We start from the raw sequence: 22,846 nt of genomic DNA on the forward strand, positions 1-22,846 counted from the left end.
TCAAGGGTCAGCAAACTGCTGTCGGGCTCATGGCCTGCTTTGTACAGCCTGGGAACTAAGAATGGTTTTTATTTTTATTGGGGAATATTGGGGAACAGTGTGTTTCTCCAGGGCCCATCAGCTCCAAGCTGTCCTTCAATCTATTTGTGGAGGGCACAGCTTAGCTCCAAGTCCAGTCGCCATTTTCAGTCTTTAGTTGCAGGGGGCGCAGCCCACCCACCATCCCATGTGGGACTTGAACTGGCAACCTTGTTGTTGAGAGATCGCGCTCTAACCAACAGAGCTATCCAGCCGCCCCAAGTTTTTACATTTTTAAAGGATAATATTGAAAGAATATTCAAAGATAATACTCAAAGAACATGTGACAGAGAGCCCTCGTGGCCTCCAAAACCTAAAATGTTTGTTATCTATCTTACTTTACAAAAAGTTTGCCAATCCCTGCTTTAGGTAGATGATGGAATGCCGGTTCCTCTCGTCATTTACACCATGTTACATGTACCTAAAGAATCACCTGGATGGTGGCATCGCGGTGATGCTTGTTACCTACTACACAGGGCAGAGTGGTTGCCAGACACAGGAAGTCTTTTATTAGGTTGGTGGAAAAGTAATTGCGGTTTGTGCAATTGTTTTTAACCTTTTAAACTGCACCAACCTAATAATAGGAAGCAAAAAAATTGCTGCTGATGCGTATTTACTCAAATCCAGACTGACTTTGTGTTTATAAGTCTTCAGGACTGCTTTAAACTGTCTCATTGAGTCGTTGTCCTAGATGATGTCAAGTTTTAGACCTGGAAGAAAACTTGAAAATTCTTTTGTCCAGACATTCATGAATAAACGAAAGTATGGAGAAGAAATAAAGGACTTCTCAAAAGGAAATGGCTTTTTAGAAGCAAAGTCTTTCCCAACTACCTTATTTGATGATTTAAAATAAAATTCTTCCCCAATTTTTGAGGCCAGGATTACTGAAGGAGGAGAGTTTAGTGAGTTCACTGCAGTCTCCCCAGTCCCTGGAGGGGACAGTGGAGTCTTACCTGGGGCAAGTTACTAATCTATTTGTCCTTCAGTGTTGGCATCTGCTGTGGGAATGATGATAGTCCTGCCTCAGAAAGTTAAGAGCATAAATGAGTTTATACTTGTAAAGCATTCAAAACAGTACCTGGCACTAATATCTAAGAACTGTATCAGTGATTGTTAAATCAGGAAGGCAGTGGCTAAAGAAGAATACTGATCAATTTTATGAAGAGGCATAAAAGTGTCAGGAGTCCTCATCCCCAGGGTTAACTGTGGCTGTTAAAACATGTATCGCTGGGCAGACAGTGCCCGACTTTTAATAAAATGCTAGAGGTGATATTTTTGGTACCTGAAACCTAGTCTCCTTGATAATAAATACTTCCTGCCCCATTGTTACTTATTCAGGTGTATGAGATTTTAATGTTTGCATTATTCAGCTTATGTAGATCTTCAAGCACTTAATTTGTTCCTTTAAAATCAGTTTTAATAGTGAATTCTCATAGTACCTTTTCAGTCTTCCCATTTAAAAGTTAAATGCTATATTAGAACCGGAGGGGTAAGGTATACAACTATGTTTGGCACGTTTTCTGATCTCAGAGAAAACAGAATCAACTACTTGGGAGGGTAGTCCGGAGAAAATGAATCAAATCTGTTAATTGTTTTAATTAGGATTCTGAAATTCTCAGTTGAGACTGGTGAATTAGAAGTGAAATATCTATTACTTTACCAAGTCTCACAGGAATATACCTCTAGTAGGTTGGCATTTAGATGGGATGCTTTTGTGTGAAAGCTTAATTAAGAAACTTGAATTTTGTTTTTAATAGGCTAACGTTATTTTCTTCTAGTTTGCAGTGTTGATGTGGGTATTTACCTATGTTGGTGCCTTGTTCAATGGTCTGACACTACTGATTTTGGGTAAGTCAACAAAAGCATTGGAATGAAAAAATTGCAGGAAAAAAAGTGTGTGCGAGGGACTTAGAGATTTTAGTGGAGACTATCCTTATAGGAAAAATAGGATGTATGTTTGAGGTTGTGATCTCTTTAAATAAATTGTTGATGTTTACTGAAATGCTACTTTAGTTTCTGAAGACTGCTCCAACTAGCAGATCAAGAGTGGCCTTATCCTATGGTACAATCATAAATCTACTTAACCAGGGATACCTGCATTTATAAAGTCTGTGTCACATGATTTGAAGCCAGGAATGGTTCTGTGGCCTCCCTGGCTTAATTCATTGTTCTGAGTGGCTCCCCACAAGCACGTGCATCCAGGAGATTGTATTAGTCATTAGGAACACTGCCTCGCAAGCTCACGAGTGTTGCCAGTGTGGTGGCTTGTTAGTGTTTGTTCCCTAAATCGTACCAGTCTATTTTAAAGGTTGTATATTTCCTTTTTCAGCTCTGATTTCACTCTTCAGCGTTCCTGTTATTTATGAACGGCATCAGGTAATTTCTTAACTGTAGATTTTAGAATACATAACAAAGTTTATTATGTGGAACTTACAAATGTGTCACTGCCAGTTTCCAAAGGCTTACAAAAATGAGGAATATGGTGGTTGCTTAAGCCTATAATTTGTTGGATCGTAGCACGGATTTAGCAACGGTAATTTTCTAATAACTCCTTTATACTGCTCTTTCAGGCGCAGATAGATCATTTTCTAGGACTTGCAAATAAGAATGTTAAAGATGCTATGGCTAAGTAAGTATTTAAATTCGGCAACTTTTATTTTTTTGTACTAAGAGTAAGGTGTACTGGACTTTGAAAACAGTGCAGTATTTTCGCATTTCAGGCATAGTGAGTAGCAAATCTCAGACCTTAAATTGTGACAGAATTGTCAAAAAACCTTTTTCCTAACATTTGGATAATTGATTTCTACGTGTATAATGTGTATTTAACTCTTTGTTTAAATCTAATTTGTGAGGCCATTGGTACCAGAATTATAACTTGTGGCTTGACAGGCTTAGGATTTCACTTCTTGTATAAGCTGAGCTATATACAAGTAGTTCTTAAGGACAGCATTTTAAGAAACAGAAAACAAAATATTTAACATTTTAAAATATTTACACTGACCTTTTCTCCCACCTCCTTTTCATTTGCAGAATCCAAGCGAAAATTCCTGGATTGAAGCGCAAAGCTGAATGAAAAAAAAGCCTGAATAATTAACAGTAGGAATTTATCTTTAAAGGGGATATTCGTTTGATTACATGGGGGAGGGTCAGGGAAGAATGAAACCTTGACATTGCAGTTTCACAGATCTTTATTTTTTAGCAATGCAGTGTCTGAGGAAAAATAACCTGTCTTGACTGCCATGTGCTCACCACCTTAAGTATTGTAAGCTGCTATGTATGGATTTAAACCGTAATCATACTTGTTTTTCCTATATGAGGCACTGGTGAATAAAAAAAGATCTGAGAAAGCTGTATATTATACTTTGTTGCAGGTAGTCTTGCTGTATTTTGGGAATTGCAGAGAAAGTGAAGCTGAAAAAAAAAATAACCCTTTTCACAGTTTGTGCACTGTGTATGGTCTGTGTGGATTGATGCAGATTTTCTGAAATGAAATGTTTAGACGAGATCATACCACTAAAGCAAGAGTGAAAAAGCTTGCCTTTCTGGTATGTTCTAGGTGTATTGTGAATTTTACTGTTATATTAATTGCCAATATAAGTAAATATAGATCATATATATATCTATATATAGGTGTTTCACAAAGCTTAGACCTTGACCTTCCGGCTGCCCCACAGTGCTTGATATTTCAGTCATTGGTTATACGTGTGTAGTTTCAAATACATAAGCAGAAAAAAAATATATTTCTAGGAGCACTACCATCCGTTTTCAACATGAAACGATGCCATGCACATAGAACTCAACATATAAACTTCATCGCACAGACTCACCGTAGTAATTTTGTCACAGACTTTGACTCTATGGACTGAATTTAATGCTTCCAAAAATGTTGTTGCAAATATCAAACATTGTTATGCAAGAAATTATAAAATGATTTATACAATTGTGGTTTAAGCTGTACTGAACTAAATCTGTGGAATGCATTGTGAACTGTAAAAGCGAAGTATCAATAAAGCTTATCGACTTAAATATGTTGGTAGTTTGGCTTCATGAAACGGCAGCTGATTGAAAGTATACATAAATGTAGACGGCTTCCTCCCACCGCGAGTGGTAGCTGGTACGTTAGAAAGGGTTTCAGCTAGTAATGCAGCTGTATTGACTTCGGAGACAAAAGAACATGTTTACATAATCAAATTTATTTGACACATACCAAAATGTCTTTAAGTTGTGTTTTTTATACTTTGATAATTGAAAATAAAATTCATGCACCAATATTTTAACATAGAATACAGTGCAGGATTTATGAACATACATAAAATCATACCATAGAAACATTTACTAATAAGATTTAAGACGTTTTTCTTGACACACAGACACTATTGCTCTTTAAATATAGTTGTACATGTCATCAGTGTTCAATTTATTGTTCTTCCATATGGTTATTTCAATGCAAGATTCAATTAGTATGAAAGGTCAGTGGAACAATATATAGGCAGACATGGTTATCACTCAGCATCACCAGTCACATGGTTACAGAAAACAATTAGGACTGCATAGGAGTTCTGACAGTGGGCCCAACAACCTAGCAGTGGATTAATGTAAGGCATTAATAAATTGGCATATAAAAATAGCTTAATGATCTATAATCCATTTAGAATGCTGAAGCACTTCTGTGGTAAATGTTATCTATTTAATTGAAAATGCTTCATGTCACCTCTTCTCTGAACAGGCAACTGCAAATAGCCAGTAACTCAAGATCCAGAATTTTAGTTCACTGACCAGAAGGACTCAGAGTCACCAGCCCATCACACCTGCGGTGTGTGCCATCTGCCCCCTCCTATAGTCAGTGGTTGGCCAAGTGTAAAGTGTGATGAGGTGGTTCAGAGACCTGGGTAATACCGTCCAAGTCACATTCTGTTGCCTACCCAACTTTGAGGATTTCTCCACGACGTTATTTTGTTTTATAATCTTGATTTATCAAATATTACCTGTGTTGGTTTGGGAATTTGTTCTGCAGAGATTTTTTTTATCTAGACTTGACCTATACAGGTCACCAGAATCAAGCCAACCCCACTCTGGGAGAGGTAACCCCAGTGCTGCCTCAGGTTGGCTCATTTATTACCATTTTAGATTTAACAAGACTGATCGGCTCACCTTCTAGACCAGGTTGAGCTTTTTTCACTTCTGTTTTATAGTAGAGGTTTGTTTTTATTTGAATTCTATTTCAGATTTTGTGGGTTTGGCACTAAACATAATGAAAACCCATTCTATTCCTTTCCTCCTGAATTTCTTTCTTTGTTGATCACCTTCCTATAGCAACTACTTCCCAAGCAGGTAAGTGATGTCTTTCATTCAGGAAGCCTTGACATAAACACATGACACGAGTGACAAACCAGGAATCTGCTAAGGGTCCTGTAGCCCTCCTCAGTTTTGAAGTTTTAGCACCATATGTAGAAAGGAGATAATTTGTGGGAGGTGAGACAGCAGCCCACACAACTGGAAACTTTCAAAGGCACTTAATGGATATAAAACTCTGCAAACGAAACCTTAAAAAATTAAGTTTCTCAACTTGTTTATACATGGCTCATTTGGTTTTGAAAGCTAAATGTGGAGAATGCTATCAAGAGTTCCAGTACTTCGATGCACTAACTTAAGCTGTCTGGTTCAACTTATTTGTAAAAATGAACTTTTAAAGTATATAGAAACATAATAGCAAAACACCTTTTGTAAAAGCTCTGATGCAAATTAAAAGCTACATATTGGTTAGGGTAACTGAGGCTTTCCATTTTGTCAGTGGGCTACATTATCAGATAGGATTTTTTTTGTCAGTGGTGTTAGTACGGTATAATTTTTAGTCGCAGGAACACAGGCAAGCACGTCTTAACCTTTGAGAACTGACCTTCCTTCTTGGCATCACAGTTTTGGAGGCTCCCGAGGACGGGAGCGGTCTTACCACGTCACTAGCACGCAGAGCTTGTGCGGCCTGCAGCGTTGGAGGCCTTTCCCAGCAGCTGGGGATGAGGAGGCGCCGCGTCTCGGCCTCTGCAGTTGCTGGGTGGGAGCAGCAGCAGCAATAAAGTATGAGGTTTCTGGCATTCACAGACATCGCCACACAAATACACTGAAAAAGTAGATCGAACAGTCATTTTACACAGCGGGACACTTTTTTATGTCAAAGGACAAAAAACAATCTTGCCAGGTGCTCTCGAGTCGAGCTCAGGCGATGTACTAAACATGTAGATGTCAGTTTCAAAAGGCAAACCAGGGATCTTGCCACCAATTAAAGACTTGCTCTTTTTAAAAGGTCTGTTGTTTTGTTTGGTTCTTTCAGCAGCCTGAGTGTCTGTGCTGAATGCGAGGACTTTTGGCAATTTGACTTCACACTATCTCTCTTGTTACTATTGAAAAGGTTTTATCAAGTCCACTTGAGTAGAAGAGCCCTTTCTAGTGTTCAGCACAGAGCCAGGATCACAGTGTGCTCCCATGGCGACAAAGGCCTAGGGGCCCTGCATTTTAGAGGTCACTGCTAAGCCTTTCATAGTAATCAAAAGTTACCTCGTACTCCTGCACCAGAGTGCCCGATTTACTTATGTCTCTTACTGCTGGCTTGTTCACCGTTTGGCTGGTGCTGCTCTGAATGGCTGTTGGACTCTCTACAGGGAACTGCTGACAGTACTCTCTCAAGGGCTCTAAGTGCCAGTAGCAGTTGGCACACAGACTGGAGATGGGTGCTCCCAGGCAGGCCATCAGAAAGCATCCTCGGGCCATTTCCTACACGGTGCTTTTGGGTAGAAAGTGGGTTGAAATTCTCTATGGTGCCTTTTCCACAACTTCACTGAGACCACTAAAAAATATCTGGAATGCATGTATTTCTTCATCACTCAACTCCCCCAAGAGTTTTGCTTGAGCAGAACAGAAACCAGTATTCATGTCACATAAAGCCATTCAACTACACTAGAGAATCTGAGTGACTTAGAATGACCTTGTCCTGTTCCTCCACACTCCAAATAGGAAATGCTGTTGGTGGAGGGGAAAAAACCTACTTTCTTAGAAATGCTCGAGAGGCTGATGTCAACTCTAGAGCAGGCTGGTAGGAGTGCTTTCAAAACACTGGAGATGGGTCACGCCTCATAGAACAACATGCTCATTTTACACTGAACAGCGGTGACGGTCAAGAGCAGCCCTGGCTCAGGAAATTTTCTTTCTGCTTCTAACTAGAACTGGGCCTAAAGGCTTCACTCCCCCAATCTGATCTCATGTAAAATTGGGTAACACTTGCCTTGCTTGTTTCTCAGGGGGGCTGACGCTCAATGGTACTATTTTTAAACTTCTCTTGGTTGCGGATTAATCATCCATCTTAAGAATCTGGTGACCAGTGGAAGTTGAGTTAAAAGACCTATGGTTCAAGGTCATTCTAACTTGATTATATGTAATGACACCATGGGCTGTCCAAGAATTCCTGCTGAAGTCAGTCATTTTGGGTCTCATCCACCTCTCCCTCCACCCAGCAGTGCTCAGATAGCTAGCACGTGCCACAGCCGCACCAATCCCAGGACAGCTCTTGGAGAGACACAGGCCCATCCAGATCTGGGTTTGGAGTCACCAGACACTAAATACCTTATACTTGGAATGTCCTCTTCCTTGGGACTCCCTGAATTTCCTTTTTACTATCCCACTCAGCCCCTTCCCCAAGCCCTTGGGTGGGGCTGATCCGCAGGACACCTGAGGTGGGAATGGGGAGGGAGGGAAGGCCTGGGAATCAGCCAGATTGAAAAGGTTGGTACCTGCAGTCATCCCCTCCAGTGCTGACCACATACTTGTCATCATGAGAGAAACGGATGTTTGTCACATGAGCCGAGTGACCAAAGTAACGCTTATGTTTGGCCTGTGATCCAAAGTAAATGGAGACGGGTAAGAGATCCTACCCTCCCAGCAACCACAGACCACGTCCCCTCCAGGACTCAACTCCCTCAGTCCCGGAACCTTCCTTTATGAGATCCCCATTGGACTGGACATCTGTTAGCCAGCCTTTCACTGGCTTTCCTGTCTCCTTCCTGCCCCACTTCCGGCCATTTTATCCACCCTCTACCCTCCCCTCACCCAGCTTTCAGGACTTTCCCTCCAGAGTGAGATGAACAGGTTAGGGGTTGCCAAACCTCCACAGGGCTGGAACAAGATTTCTCTTGTTCTAGATTCTAGATGGCCACTATCTCCTGCAGTGTGCAGAAGAACAGCCTGGAGGAGGTATAGGGAGGTTACTGGAAGGAAGACTCACAAATTTTTCCGTGCATGGAAAGTCAAAGAGCTTCACCAGCCCAAAGTCATCTCCTGTGACGATATTCAGGCCAGCATGGGTCACACATGCGCAGTTGACATCAGCCTTGTCTGCATTTCGTGGCCAGATGCCAATGACTTCATCTCCCAGAATGCTATTCGAACAGCAAGAGATGTTAGGAGATTGTGTAAGGAGGCTTTTGCAGTTGGGCATCCTCTCCCAGGGATAAGAGGGAGAGGGGTCTTTTACCTAATTCAGTACGGTCATAGGACTCTTCTGACATGGAAGCATCTGTCCCCTCTCCCTCTGTGCATTTGCCCCAGTTCTCGCTGTTCTCTGCCCCAGTCCCTTTCACCGCAAAAAGAAAAGAAACCTCCATCTTTGATTCTCTCCCTCTTCCCTATACTCCTGAGTATGTGTATGAGAGGAGTGGGGACTCCTTTCAGCTCATAGGTTAGTGTTCTCTTTTCCCTTGATTTGGCAAGGCACTGTTTCTTACTGGGCTAACTGGCAGTTACCGCCCTCCCATTCCATCCTGGTAATTGGAAGTCTCAGTACACCACCAGGGTGCTTGGCCAAGACCTGGGACGTGGTTTTCCTTTGCTTGCTGGATTGAGTTGGGAATTTGTAGGATGGATCACACACAAAAAGAGGGACTTTGCATTTTAAAAGCCCCGGTCAGATCAAAGCCAATGGCCCAAACTGGTACCAAGAAGCCACCTGCTGCCACCCCCAAAGAAAAGATAGTTCTATCTCTGAGCTTCTTCAGATCCCAACTACACACAAACTTGGAGGGTGAGCCTGGGACAAGAGACTCCCTTGTGACCATTTCTTCAAGAAGTGTTTCCCTGCAGTCACCTTGTCCAGGAGGCCCAGGTAATCTTCTCAATGACCATGGCTTCGGTTACCTGCTTCCCCAGGGGCACCTCATGCACCTGGCGCTTGTAGGCTCCTGTCGACACCTGCAAAGTGGAAGGAAATCATGTCCATCGACTTTCCGGCCCAAAGGATTCCTCTTGGTGCGCTGTTTCCCAGTACACTGGCATCCCCAGAACTTTTCAACAAACCCAAGTTCAGTGGTGGGCTGCAAAGCCAGTGGTCAGCCCACAGCAAAGTTCACACAAACAGGGCATTTTTCCATCCGTTTTCTCGCTATTTTCCAAAGTCCTGAGGCTGTGGTTCCCCAAGTGTGGTTCCTGACCAGCAGCATCAAAATCATCTGGAAACTTGTTAGAAATGCACCTGCGTAGGCCCCACCCCAGACCTACCCCAACCCTCTGAGGGTGGGGCGTGGCAACCTGGCCCCAGGTGATTCTGATGCTCACTTGAGTGTGGGAACCTGTTCTCAGAGAACCAAGGGCCTTTGGTACAGAGGGAAGGCTAGTTTTCTCGTGGACAACAGCTGATACAGATTTTTGAAGCATTTAGGAACTGGCCCTTGCTTCTTTGGGCATCTTCTAGGGAAAACTGGCCATTTTCCAGAAAATTGCAGCCGCCTACATCTCCAGCCCCCTCTCTCCCTGTGGGTTACCTCTAGCCCCGCTTCCCCAGATTATCGTGCCATTCAGGCAATGAGCTGAGATCTCTCTCACCTCAGGGGCTTCCCACAGATGGCCAGGAACCATGTTCCCACCCCGCTTTGTTTGGCTAACTCCTACACATCTTACAGATCTCAGGTGAAATAACCACTTATGCAGAGGAGAAATGAACCTAAATTCAGACCCTATTAAATGCTCCCGCAACAACCTGTACTTTTCCTTTGCAGCACATAATCACAATTTGTAATTATATATGTATTTTGTGGTTATCTGTTTAATGCGTGTCTTCTCCCTTACAGGGCAGTCTTTAGTAGAGTGGGGACCAGGACCATTCTGTCCATCCAAAAGCCTACCATAGTGCCGGGTTTATTAAATATTTGATGAACAAATGTGTCCTCTCTCCTTTCACAAGGAATATGCAACTCCTGGCCAGCTCACAAATACATCATATTTGTTCAGAGTACTGAAGAAATTGTTCTGTCTTAAGTCCCAAGAGTGGTACCCCTCTCTATCTATCCCATCCACTTGTCAGTTCCCCCAGACCCAGTGAGGAGCTCTCTCTCACTCCCGGCCCACCGTCTCGAGTCCAGGTCCCAAGTGTGCAGGGGCCACACTACCCAGTAGGATTTGGAATTCAAATGAATTAGTGTAAGAAGCGACACAGGATTAGGTGCATCTCCGGAGAACTAGAAAATAGGAAGCTTTGAAGGAGAGGTGGTGAGAGGAGGATTATAGATGATTAGGACTTGTGTTTCCTGCTTTTCTTATAAAAAAATAACTACTATTTTAAATTCTATTTCTCCAACTTTCTTAAATTCTCTAAGCCTCTGTTTCTTCATTTATAAAACTGGAAAAGTAACTACTTAAAGGGTTCCTGTGAAGAGTAAATGAGCACATTGCCTGGCACACAGTAAGCCCTCAATGAATGTAAGCCTTGTTATTATTACTATTATTATTGGTTGCCCCAGATATCAGTAAAGCCGAAGCATACCTGGATGTATTTGCCATCTGCAGAAAAATCCATCTGAATGACAAAGCTTGGGATATCTTTGCAGTAACCAATGCGATTCAGGCTTGTACCCTGAGTGAGGTCATAGAAGTCAACTGTGTGTTCAGAAGAACCAACGGCTAAGAATCTGCTGTCGGGGCTGATTCTAGAAAAAGCAATCAAAGAGAACAGTCCATGAGGAGGGCTGTTTGGGGCTGGTCAGGCATGTGCCCAGCTCTGGGACGGGCCTCCCAGGCTCAAAGGCAATGAGATGTTCCCTTCATGACCCACGTGTGGTTAGCTTTTCCTACACTCTATGCAATTCAACAATTTCTCTGGATCAAATCCCCAAGAAGTAAGGAAATAGATGTATGCGGCCATTTGTAGAATGGTATTTTATTATTAATGGCCACATTTGTGGCCATTAGCAGAGGTGTGTCTGAGACTGTGAGAGAGTCTCCTTTCATGTTGGCTCATTGGAAGGGACCCTCTCACGACTGAGTTCTTCATGGCTGAGTTCCAGCTATGGCCCTTCTGGAAGGGGAACTGCTGGGAAGAATGTCTACCTTTCTCCTCCCTGCCCAGACCACCTGCTATGTACCTGATATCTTGGATAGCAGATTTCCGGTCTCGTTTTTTCCCCCAAACTTTCAGGCTGTTCACCAACAAGATGACGAACTCTCCATTCTTCATACCAATGGCCACCATCTCCCCGTCAGGGCTGTAGGCAGCACACCTGGCCGCGTGGCCCAGGTTCACCTTGTTTAGCAGCTTCTACATTGACAAAATAATATCACCTGAGCCCTTGGCCATCTCAGCTGGTCTCCAGGGGAAATCCTGCCCTCAGGCCAGAGTAGCCAGGCTGCCTCTGCTGCCAATACCGGCCTCCAAACCACTTGCTGCTTCTTACAGTTACCTACTGCCCCTGAGTATGGAGGTGGCCAGTAGGCTTTGGTTAGAGCAGCTTGAGACACAACACGTTTTAGAGCAGGGGTTGGCAAACATATTTTGTAAATGTTTCGGAAGTAAATATTTTAGGCTTTGGGGTCCATATGGTCTCTTGGAACCACTCAACTCTGCCATTGTCGTCCCAAAGCAGCCACAGACACTACCTACACGGAGAAGCGTGACAATCTGTAGAAACACGCAGCAGGCCGGCTTTGGCCCACCAGCTGACCTGACTTACTGGTTCAGGGGAAGGACTTTGAGCTTCGGCATCTGTTAGTCCAAATCCTGAATCCTGGCTCTCATTAACCTGGAGTGTTTGGGCAAATTATTTCTCTGTTTTCCCATTTGAAAAAAAGTGATATTGACATAGGTCTTGCAAGGTTGCTGTAAGCATTACAATAGTGTACGTGAAGCATCTGGTATGCAGTAGGTATTCACTGTTAATAAACATGATAATTAGGGACTAATGAGTATAATAACTACACTTACCTTTTGCACGTCTGTTCTTTGATTTGTACATTGAAAATATGACTGAAATACTTACTAGCCATTTTGTAAGGAAACCAAGTATTTTAATTAAAAACTTAAGTTCTTGTTTTACTATTAGACAAGGCTTGGTAACATTAATCTTTGTTTCCCCATACCATCCCTTACTATTTTAGGTTTTTACTCCAGATGAATTTTTTTTAAATTATTTTTTGAACTGAACTTTTAAATTGTTTTTCTAACTCTAAGAGAAACCTGTTGGGATTTTGATTGAAATGTTTCATTTGGGAACATTTGACATTTTAAATCATTTTCAGTCTTCCTGACAAGGGAAGGCATGATTTATTTTCTTATTTTTAAAGTTTTGTGGGTTCTTTCATGACAAGAGAATAATCATTCTTGTTAACTGTCAGTGAAAAATTAAAAAAGGAAAAAAGGTGAAGGGGAATAAGAGGTTCAAATTTCCAGGTATAAGACAAATAAGTCATGGGAATGCAATATACAGCGTAGTCAAAAATGTTGTGATAGCATGGTACAGTGTCAGATGATTGAATGGTGATCATTTCTTTAGGTATATAAATGTTGAACAAGTATGGTGTATACCTGAAACTATATAATATTGTATGTTAATTATATTTTAATACAAATCTTTTTTAAAAAATCATTTTCAATTAGATTATTCCTACTATAAATATTCACAGATGGATATACAGCTAAAAGACATATAGACAGGGTATGTGTAAATGGGACTTCTTTTATTAGGCTTCCTAACTTAATTGCTGACCTGTGACTGATCTCTCATCCAGCCCCATCTCCCATCTGTGGCCCGACCTCTCCTCACTACTCTGTGAGGCCCACTTCTGGGCATCGGAACTTGGGCAGAGTCAGCTCCTCACCTTGTCAGTCAGGTCCCAGATGCGGGCTGTGCCATCATTGCTGGCAGAGATGAAGATATCCTTGGAGGGGTGTGTGGCCAGGCCCCAAATCTCCCCTTCCATGTGTCCATCAATCAGGATGTTGGAAGCTGCATTTTTTTCACCAACTTCAATTATTTCTCCATCTTTGGTTCCCACTAAGATTTTTCCCTGTTGTAATCAAAATTCTATTAGAAGAAGGATAAATACTGTATCATCCCACTCATATGAAGTACCTAGAGTAGTCAAATTCATAGAGAGAGCAGAATGGTGGTTGCCAGGGGCTGGTGGGAAAGGGGAGTTAGTGTTTAATAGGTACCGAGTTTCAGTGCTGCAAGATGAGAAAAGTTCTGCGAGTGGACGGTGGTGATGGCTGCACAACAACACGAACGTACCCGATACCACGGAATTGTATGCTTAAACATGATTAAAATGGTAGTAAAAGATGAAATAGGACCATTTGTGACAACATGGGTGGATTTTGAGATTAGAATGCTAAGTGACATAAGTCAGACAGACTTATGCAAAGTCTGAAAAGTAGAGTACCATATGATTTCACTGATACGTGGTATACAAAGCGAAAAAAACAAAAGAACAAGACAAAAAACTGAAAGAACAAAAACTCATAGACAATAGTTTAGGGGTTACCAGAGGGTAAGGGGGGAAGGGGAGCGGGGCTCTAGAAGAGGGTAAATGGGGTCTAATATATGGTGATGGAAAGAGAACCGACTCGGGGTGGTGAACACACAATGTGAGATAACAGATAATGTAATACAGAATTGTACACCTGAAATCTATGTAACTTTACTAACAATTGTCACCCCAATACACTTTAAAGAAAAATAATGGTAGTTTTATGTTACCTATATTTTGCCACTATGTAAAATAATTTTCTTTAAAAACCACTATTAGAACAATTTGGGAAAATGCCTTCACTGACATTTGGTGTTAACATAGGTAGAGCTGAGAAGTGTTTTCTTTTTAACTGAATTGCCCATCCTGAAGCGACTTTCTTCCACCTTCTCACTTTGCCTTTTCTCCATCCATCACCTTGGGTGAGAGCTTCAGCACACAATTCTCCATCATCCAGTCTCTGCTGGAACATTCAGATTGGGGCAGCCAATTTCTGTTCTTGGACAGCTCACACTCTTCCTCAGTTCTTCCTGACACTGAACAAAACCCCATCTCCAATGACTTTCCAGGTTTGGGGCCTAGTTCTGCCTTCATCTCCCATACATCTAATTCCCCTTCCAGGTGATGGTCATTTATCTACTTAAAAACAACATTTCCCATTTCAAATTATGTGGACTACAAGTCAGGTTTGCCCTTTTTATGGAGAGCATCGAGAAAGCAAATTCTCAGAGTGATACCAATTCAAAAACATAAACACGAGATATTAAAAAGCAGAGATTTGTTTTCAAGTGTACCAGAATCTCCTGGGGAATTAAAAAAAAGAAAAGGAAAACACATCAAGGCCCCACTTCTGAGATTCTGATTTGCCAGCTGTGGGTAGGAGCCAGGACATCCAGCTTCTAAAAACTCCACAGCTCTTTTTGATATTCAGCCAAGGTAGGCCTTGAAAAACCAATGGATTTGAGTCAATTTGGTGGCCTTTACTCTCCCCCTTACTGGCTGTGTAACCTTGAGTGTGGGCAAATTATTGAGTATCTCTGTGCTAATAATAAAATCCATGGTCATAGTAGCTAACATCTGAATGCAGCCATGTGCCAGGCATGATGAGAGGCCCTGTCCAAGTATAATGTGTGTGATCCTCATAATAACCGTGTACCTGACACACAAAGGTCAGGTAACACACACAAGGTTGCAGACCCGGTTTACTGGGCACATCACAGTTTGCACCCAGGTCTGTCCGACTCTGCTAAGCTACCTCCCCCTACAGTGTACAGAGCACCTAGAGGCTTGTTTTAAGGATTCAACAACCCAGCCCAGGAAAAGTGCCTGGCATAAGTGTGAAAAACGACATCACAGGAGCCATTTCAAAATGGAGCCGGAGCTGCCATTGCAGAGGAGCTCCCTTGCATGTCTGGCTCCTTGTATTGTTTGGCGGGGCCAGACCTTTGCACTGGACTAAAACCAGTATTGTTTTACAAACAATCATTTGTAAAACCAGTAGGAAAGCGGACATCCTGATCACAAGGGGTGTGATTATGAACTCTCTCCCCGAAGACAGAATCAGTGACCAATCGTGTACAGCCAAGAGAAGCTCAGCTTGTAACAGGAATGCTTTCTTCTCCTCGTGTAATTATTCCTTTTTCTTTTCTCATAAAAACGCCTTACTTGCACCCTGTAATCAGGACACTATTGGGGGTTCTGCCTAAATTTATGCTCCCCGAATTGCATTTTTTTTGATCCCAAATAAATGCTTGTAGCCCCTCATTTCAGCTTCTTAATGTTAGGCTAACACTGAACTCACTATCACTTGGACCCCTTCCCTGCTCCCAGCCCAGCCCCGAGGGGCAGCTCCGGGAGAACACTGCTCACTTTGCCACGGCACACGGAGCGCACGCTCTCCACCAGCTGCCCCGTCTCCAGCTGGAAGGCTCTGCAGCGCTTCATCTCCTGGTCCCACAGCTTTACAGCACCTCCTTCTTTGGTCCTGAAAAAAGATCAAGAGGAACTGAGCATGTTAGCTGTTGTCCTCAGACCTCTCCATGGCCTTCCACTACCCCCTCTTCATGCCAGCTCATCAAGGTCACAGCCACCCAGAGGCTAGCAGGACGGACCCTCGAGGGTGGAGTCTTTCTTAGGCCCTACTGATGAGCCATCAAAACCCCTTGAACTTGCAGATTTCCTAAAATGCCTTCAAATGCCACAGTTCGTAGAAGGAAAGGGAATTCTAATCTAGAACATCAAACTTCTTATTAGGTCTAACCAAGAGCGATATTTCTCTTGTTTTTCTGCTTCATTTTCACAACTTCTCTGTTCCCCACTGAACTTCTCTCTCCTGTTCTCATTTCTTCCTCTCGTTCCCAAAGCACCTCCAAGAGTAACTCTTTAGAAACAGCAAAGCCACTGGGATCTATTCAAGAAGTACCTCTTGGATTTTTAAGCTACCATGAAATAACCTCTTTCCTTCCCTGCTTCTTACTTCTGATGGTTTTGACCTAGGGCCCTCTTGGCAGACTGATACCCCTGATGCAGAAAAGACAGGAGAATGAAAATCTGCATTTTCTCCAAGTTGTAGGTGCTTCTGTCAGTTTCTCCCAAGACAATTAAAAAAAAAAAAAAGCCCAGTTTTCCCCAGAGGAGCTTCAGCTTACGGCCGCTCTTTCCCGCCGGTCACGATGAGTCCGTCCCGAAGGGTTGTGTACATTGTGAACACGGGGCCTGTGTGAGCCTTGGCCACCAGCCGGATGAGGAAGTGGTCCTTCCACACGTAGACATCTCCATTGATGGCACCCGTGAAAGTGAGGTTGTTCTGTAAACAAAGGGACACCTTCCACACCAGGACACTCACAACAGCTCTTGAAAAGGTCCCTTCCCAGACACCTGCTCCTCTGTTAAGGAACCACAGCTAGAGGAATGTAAGCACACACTCAAATTGACCTTTCAAGCTAAGGAAAGGCAAAAGAATTTGCAGAAAACCACAAATAGCATATAATAAAGAAATCACCTGGCTGTGAAATTCACTCAGTTGAGTTAGTGTGGGGCTGCCTTCCCCACTGGATGCAGCTCGAATTTTAGTGAACTTCCATCCTGGGAGCCAGCCCCAGGTGACAGCCAGGGAAAGGTGGGACTTCATCCTGAGAGGAAACTTTTCTTGGGTTTGTCTAGGAGGTAGATAAAGCCACACAGCTGGAGAAGCAGGAGTTGGCTGTGTTCCAGAATGTCCCCAGGGACCTTGCGTTGGCTGACAGCACCCCATGGCCCACTTAAAAGCGTCAGTTGGGGGAATTTGTGGCACACAAGGGCTGGGAAGAAAAGGTTTTCCAGTGGTCGAAATGATCCCCACGTCCTCTGTGACTGTCTAATCCAGGCCTAATAGGTTTCCAAATCAGTCTGCCTCTGGAACGATGAACCTTCTGCCCTGAGTGGGGCCTTACCTTTGCTGATTAACATTTTGAGGTAAAAAAGGGCCGAGAGTAGTGGGGAGGGGGAAATATAGTCAACTCAGCCATCTGTGCTAAGGAAAGGGAAAAGCGACTACAAATACGCCACTAAAAGTGATAATGTTGGAAATGCCATTCTTGTTTGCAGCTTCTTAGCCATACTCCTTCACCCCCCACCCCCAGCCCCCATCCATGCCCAGGGGCTTAGGGTCCCCTCTCAGGAAGTTTCTACGGAAACTCACAGCACCGAAGGCCACGGAGAGCATCGTCTGCATCTTGGCAGCCTCCATGGACCCGATGACCCCTTTCTTGTAAAGCAGGGCGCTGCCTGCCAGGGTCCAGAACTTCATATGTTTGACCCCGACAGACACAAACTGCGTGTCTGAATCTGGGCGAAATTCCACCACAAATATGCGCTCCAGGTGACCTCCTCGGCTGGCAACCTTGGCACCTGTGTGGGTAAGAGAGTCTAGTGACGTGGCTCCCCTGAGTCCCCAGGGGCCAGACATGAAGGGAGCTCCAATCCAGGATGGCCCTCCATCCCAGCAAGCCCAGGGCACACTTCCGAGTTCTTTCTTTTTCAACAGTACCTTCCCCTCTTCAGACACTACTCCCAAGGTGGGAAAGAGAGACTGTGTCTGGGAAATTTCCAGAACAGAAAGTGCTGTTAACATAATCCCCCACGCCATCTGCCCCAACTCCCACAAGCCACATGTAGGCATCTGTGAACACAGCAGGAAAGAATGAATCGTTCTTTCCTGGAGATGGAAGCTTCCAGAAAAGAGCATAATTGCTTAAGGGCATCTTCCATCCACCAATACCACAATATTCACTCTCCTAGAAGACAAACCCTCCTCTAGAGTGTCACTGGAGACTCACATTCCTTTAGATAGTCTTTACTTTTCCCCAAGATTCTCTGCTTTTATTTTCTTTAAAAAAAAAAAAGTTCAGTTCCCAATATTCTCTTTTCTTGTATGGTTTTTAGGTTAAAATTTTTTACCTTTTATATGTAAGTACTAGTTTTTTCCTCAACTCCATTTATTTACGTTTTTGACTTATCTCATGTGTTTTTCTTTTTCTTCCTGTGTTTTATATAACTTTTGTCTTCAATCCTAAACCCACCATTTATTTGCAGAACAACTTTGCACAAATTGTTTAACTTCTCTGTGCCTCAGTTTTCTCATCTGTAAATTGGAGAAAATAATAGTTCCCATTTTTTAAAGTATTGTGAGGATTGAAAGAATTGATATAAGTAAAGCTCTTTAGAACAATGCCTGATGAGTATTCTGTAAGCGTTAATTACTATTATCGCTCTTTTACCTCCTTTTAAAATTTCTTGGCTTCTAATCTTTTACCCTGTGTTTTAAACCTCATCTACTTTGATCTCATCAGCGCTTGAGTTTTCATTTTTTATTTTAAACTTCTATCTTTTCCTTCCATTTTATTTTAATTTAATCTTAATGTCATAGTTCTAATTTCCTCTTAATTATCTCATCTCCCTATATTATTCACTCATATGTATTTTTTTTCTTCTCCTTTTCCTCTTTACTTACATTTACTTATTTGTTTTTATAATGACTCTCTAGCCAAGTGGTGATAGTTGGGCTACAGTCAGCCTGCAGACCCTCCCTACTGGAATCCCTTCCCAGGGATGGCTGGGGAGACCCGCAGGATACCTCTCAGGTGGTGATTCTCTCTCAGCAAGTGGAATGCTTGACGTACTGTAACAGATACCTCACTACCTCAGCCTCGGAGACTTTAAAACCCATGGTCTCCAAGGATACCAGAAGCTAAGTTAAAAGACAAACAACAGACTGGGAGAAAACATTTGCAAAACTTTTAAGACACAAAGAATTAACATTAAGAATCTGTAAAGAATTATAAGTCCTAAGTAAAAGACAAACAACCCTCCCACCCCCAGTAAAGAAAGGATTTGAACAGTTGAATTACAGAACAAGAAATACATGAGCAGCCCATAAAGAGATAGAAAGAAGATCGATCTCAGTAGTTACGGGGGAAATGCAAAATAAAACAACAATAAGACGCACAGTTCTTCTAAGCGTCTGTGTTTTCCCTGTTTTAATCTCATGAACACTTCTAATTTTGGTGATGCTTGTCTCCCTCTGTGCATTGGTGTCTGGCTGGCTCAGAACAAAATTCACACAAGTATCTAGCAACCGACAATATGCATTTTATAAAATGAGCTCATTTTTTACCCCATTTTATTTTGTATATTCTTACCTGCCTACCTACCTTCCTACACACACACATACACACACACACACACACACACACCAAGAATTCCACAAAACAATCCTTTAACAAATGAGGAATGAATAACACACTTTTTAATAATAACAAAAATAAGCATCAACCTCCCTAAAACATATTATTTATCTGTAAGAAGGAAAAACCACACACAATCAGCTCAGAAGAATTGATCAAGATGTTATCAGTGACTCAGAACACTCTGTACAGTCTCAAGCACTGGTTCCAACAAAGACAATGGGGGAAAGGTACCAAAGAGAAGGCTTCTCTTTTTCCTGGGAGCTTGTATAAAAGTCCTGACTCCCCCGATTCTCTCTCAGCAGGTCAGAAGGGGCTCCAGGTGAGCGAGAGCCTGTGCTGGGGCAGGTCCAGAGCAGGGATAGCTCAGGACACATGGGGGAAGTGAGGAGAGTGAGTCTGAGTTGAAACAGACATGACTGTGTGTCGGGGCCCATACAACTCTCTTCCAAGGAACTAAGAATACACTTGGTCTTGGCTGCCGCAGAGAGCAGAGTTAAAACCGTAGAAGAAAGGCATTATGAAGCCCTCACAGAAGAAAGGGCTTTAGGAGAGCTTTCCAGGAGTAAGTGAGCCGCCTTGTGAAGTGATGAGGGCCACATCCTCCAAAGTATTCAAGCAGAGGAAAGAAATCAGCCTGTCAGAAATGCACTTGAAGGAATTTCTCCATGGGATGGACCCCGACTGGGCAGGAAGACTTCTCCAGTCCTTTCAACTCAAAGATGCTATGAGTCTATCATTTAAGATGCTCAATTTCTCATCTGGGGCTGAGTCTATTTAATCCACTGGCAACTTGACATTATCAGCAATGAACCTGCATCCCCAGATATAGATGATGGGGCCATTTGGACAATATACTAATGAATAAGAAAATGGGAAACGGTTAGAATATAATGAATGAGTCTCATCATAAAAGTCTGCAGGTCCCCAACCTCTTTTTCTCATATGGAGGCTCAGGAGGGTTTGGAAATTTCCTCCCACTGTGCTCATCTCATCACAGCTCCCTCCCATGGGAAGACGCTGAGATAATGGGACTCTAGAAGCCCCGGATTGGAGATGTGCCACCTCTGTGCGTGCCTGGCTTAGCGTGCCCCAGATACAGCCTGCTCGGTCAGAGACAGACCTCATTAATGTCCTAACTAATTGGATCTACTTTTGCCAGCCTGAGAATATGCTCAGAAGATTGCACATCTTTGATTCTAAGATGACCATAAATTTAGTAGCTCTGTGTGTGTGTGTGTGTGTGTGTGTGTGTTGAAGGCAAGAAAGAAAACCTGCTAAATTAAATATAATCCTTGATTATAAGATAAATCCCCATTTCAAAAAAGTTAAAATGTAAAAAGAAATGTTTCTGAGACTATGATGGTAAAACCCTGTCCCCAGTTCCTATAATAAGACAACCAAGATGGCGAGGCTGCAGCAGGAGCCAGGGTCACCAGGAAGAACACTGAGGACAAGGAAGTTTGGGACGGAAGGTTGTTAGGACAGAAATGGAGTACGCTGCTGCCTTCTGTTTGAGGAGGAAGGTTGCCCGCATTGGGGCACTTTTCCAAAGTGCCTGAAGACCCTCCAATGACCCGCACAGGACTTTCCTGGCCAGCCTGCTCCTGACCATGGGTGCAGAGATGCAGTAACATCCAATGAGCAGCTTCTCCAGGATCCCAAGAGCCCTGGTTTCTGCTAACCCGGCAGCAGTGTCTTGGTGGGCTGTGCAGGGAGGTAGATCTAGGTTGCCCAGCTCATGCCACAGGCAAGCCTTCTGGAGGGACAGAAAGGCCAGCTTCACTTACCTTCCTGCCAACGCCACACAGTGATCGTGTGCTCAGGGTCCACGCCCACTGACACCAGCAGCTTTCCGGTGGCACTGAAGTTGATGTAATTCACCCCCTTAGAGTGGGAGCACCGCAGCATGGAAAGGGTGTGTTTGGTCATGGCGTCCCAGACGTGGATTGAAGGTGTTGTTCCTGAATGTGGGAGTTATGACAAAGAACTCAGGCGGGAGAACGACGGAGCCAAGTTGCTGTTTATGTTCATCTAAAAGCCTTTTTTAAGACAAGTGTTCAGGGGCCTTACTATTACCGGGCTTAAGAGACCTACAGCCTGACCTGGCCAGAGGTGAAAGCCAACAGCAAATATCTGCTGGGCTTTCAGAGACAGAGACTAAGGGCATTTAGGCCCAACACACACACTCATGGAGGAGTTTCTACAAAGGAAACTCATAGGTCCATGATTTGTATCTGCAGTTCAGCCAGATACAATCAGCAAACACAATACATCCACATGATTTTGCTGTGCAGACTCAGACTACTCACGATGGGACAGGCTTACCTGGGATCTCCGCGACATCACCTGCATTGGGTGGGTAATGGCAGTGAGGAAGCATCATGGGAAAACAACAGCTAAACCGAGTCATGGGTCAAATAGTGAAGCACTCAACACCAGCATCAGGAAGTTCCAAATTAAATTTAAAAACGGACATGGGGTCGATGAAAACGAGCAGGAAGATATGTTTGCAAAAACTGCCTTTGAAATGACAGAGTGAAAAATAAAAACACTTTTGACAAATGTGAATCCATTCACATTTGTCACTGGCAGTTTCCCAGGGTACAGAAAAGCCAGGCAGACATGACGCAATCTACCCTGGCCAAGTACAACCGCCTGGCTTCAGACGTGAGGCTCTTCATTTGATACCTGGGGTCTGAAAAATTATTCTCACAAGTCCACAGAGATGGGGGCATCCACTGAATTGGAATAGTAAGCTCTGGTCTGACTTTATGGTTCCTAAGAATTACCAATCTCTGGATGCCTCAACTGAAGCCACACAGATACTCTCAGGGCTCAGAAGGTCAACAGCACATCAGTGAGAAAGTGTGGATGTCAGTGGCCCACTTTCTCCCTCTCCCAATAATTGCTAAGAAGTCAACGTCCCCGCTCTGCTGGGAGAACCTCGGCCGTGGCAGGGCCTTCCTACCTATCTGGCTGGTGGCCACCACATTTCTGTACTTGGGGTGCTGGTTCACTGTGAGGCAGAGGATGTCGTCCGTGTGTTCCAGGTAGAAGCTCTGGCTCCCTGGGAGAGAGACGTGGACGGTTAGCAGCGATCCCCAAGATCTCAGGACAACCCGAAAGCTTCGTGTGGAGTCTTTGGGAATGTCCTATAAAAGCTAGAGCTCACACCCCAAATTCTTACTTCAGAATCATCCTCGGGGAGATAAGGGATCACTTTTTACATTTACATATTCTGTTCTAGGTCTGGGAGAAGAGCT

At 43.4% G+C, this 22,846-nt stretch overlaps 2 protein-coding genes across 5 annotated transcripts in view; one reads left to right on the top strand and one right to left on the bottom strand.

Moving 5' to 3' along the window:
- The window catches only part of RTN4 (reticulon 4), a 69,214-nt gene extending 65,110 nt beyond the window's left edge, over positions 1–4,104 (top strand). For all 3 annotated transcript variants that reach the window (XM_081069327.1, XM_081069326.1, XM_081069328.1), the window contains 4 exons: positions 1,857–1,926; positions 2,408–2,454; positions 2,649–2,707; positions 3,109–4,104. In XM_081069327.1, coding sequence (XP_080925453.1) covers positions 1,857–1,926; positions 2,408–2,454; positions 2,649–2,707; positions 3,109–3,151 — 219 coding nt within the window. In that variant the 3' untranslated portion in view covers positions 3,152–4,104. The remainder of the gene's footprint in view (positions 1–1,856; positions 1,927–2,407; positions 2,455–2,648; positions 2,708–3,108) is intronic.
- A 147-nt stretch (positions 4,105–4,251) lies between these two features.
- EML6 (EMAP like 6) overlaps positions 4,252–22,846 on the bottom strand; it is a 233,785-nt gene continuing 215,190 nt past the window's right edge. For both annotated transcript variants that reach the window (XM_081069322.1, XM_081069321.1), the window contains 12 exons: positions 22,552–22,650; positions 21,371–21,544; positions 17,537–17,745; positions 16,506–16,663; positions 15,727–15,841; positions 13,207–13,395; positions 11,478–11,650; positions 10,880–11,042; positions 9,209–9,312; positions 8,351–8,504; positions 7,860–7,960; positions 4,252–6,196 (listed from right to left, as the gene is read on the bottom strand). In XM_081069322.1, coding sequence (XP_080925448.1) covers positions 6,172–6,196; positions 7,860–7,960; positions 8,351–8,504; positions 9,209–9,312; positions 10,880–11,042; positions 11,478–11,650; positions 13,207–13,395; positions 15,727–15,841; positions 16,506–16,663; positions 17,537–17,745; positions 21,371–21,544; positions 22,552–22,650 — 1,664 coding nt within the window. In that variant the 3' untranslated portion in view covers positions 4,252–6,171. The remainder of the gene's footprint in view (positions 6,197–7,859; positions 7,961–8,350; positions 8,505–9,208; positions 9,313–10,879; positions 11,043–11,477; positions 11,651–13,206; positions 13,396–15,726; positions 15,842–16,505; positions 16,664–17,536; positions 17,746–21,370; positions 21,545–22,551; positions 22,651–22,846) is intronic.

This window comes from Rhinolophus hipposideros (genome assembly GCF_964194185.1).
Source record: "Rhinolophus hipposideros genome assembly, chromosome: 12".
In the NCBI taxonomy this organism is placed as follows: domain Eukaryota; kingdom Metazoa; phylum Chordata; class Mammalia; order Chiroptera; family Rhinolophidae; genus Rhinolophus; species Rhinolophus hipposideros.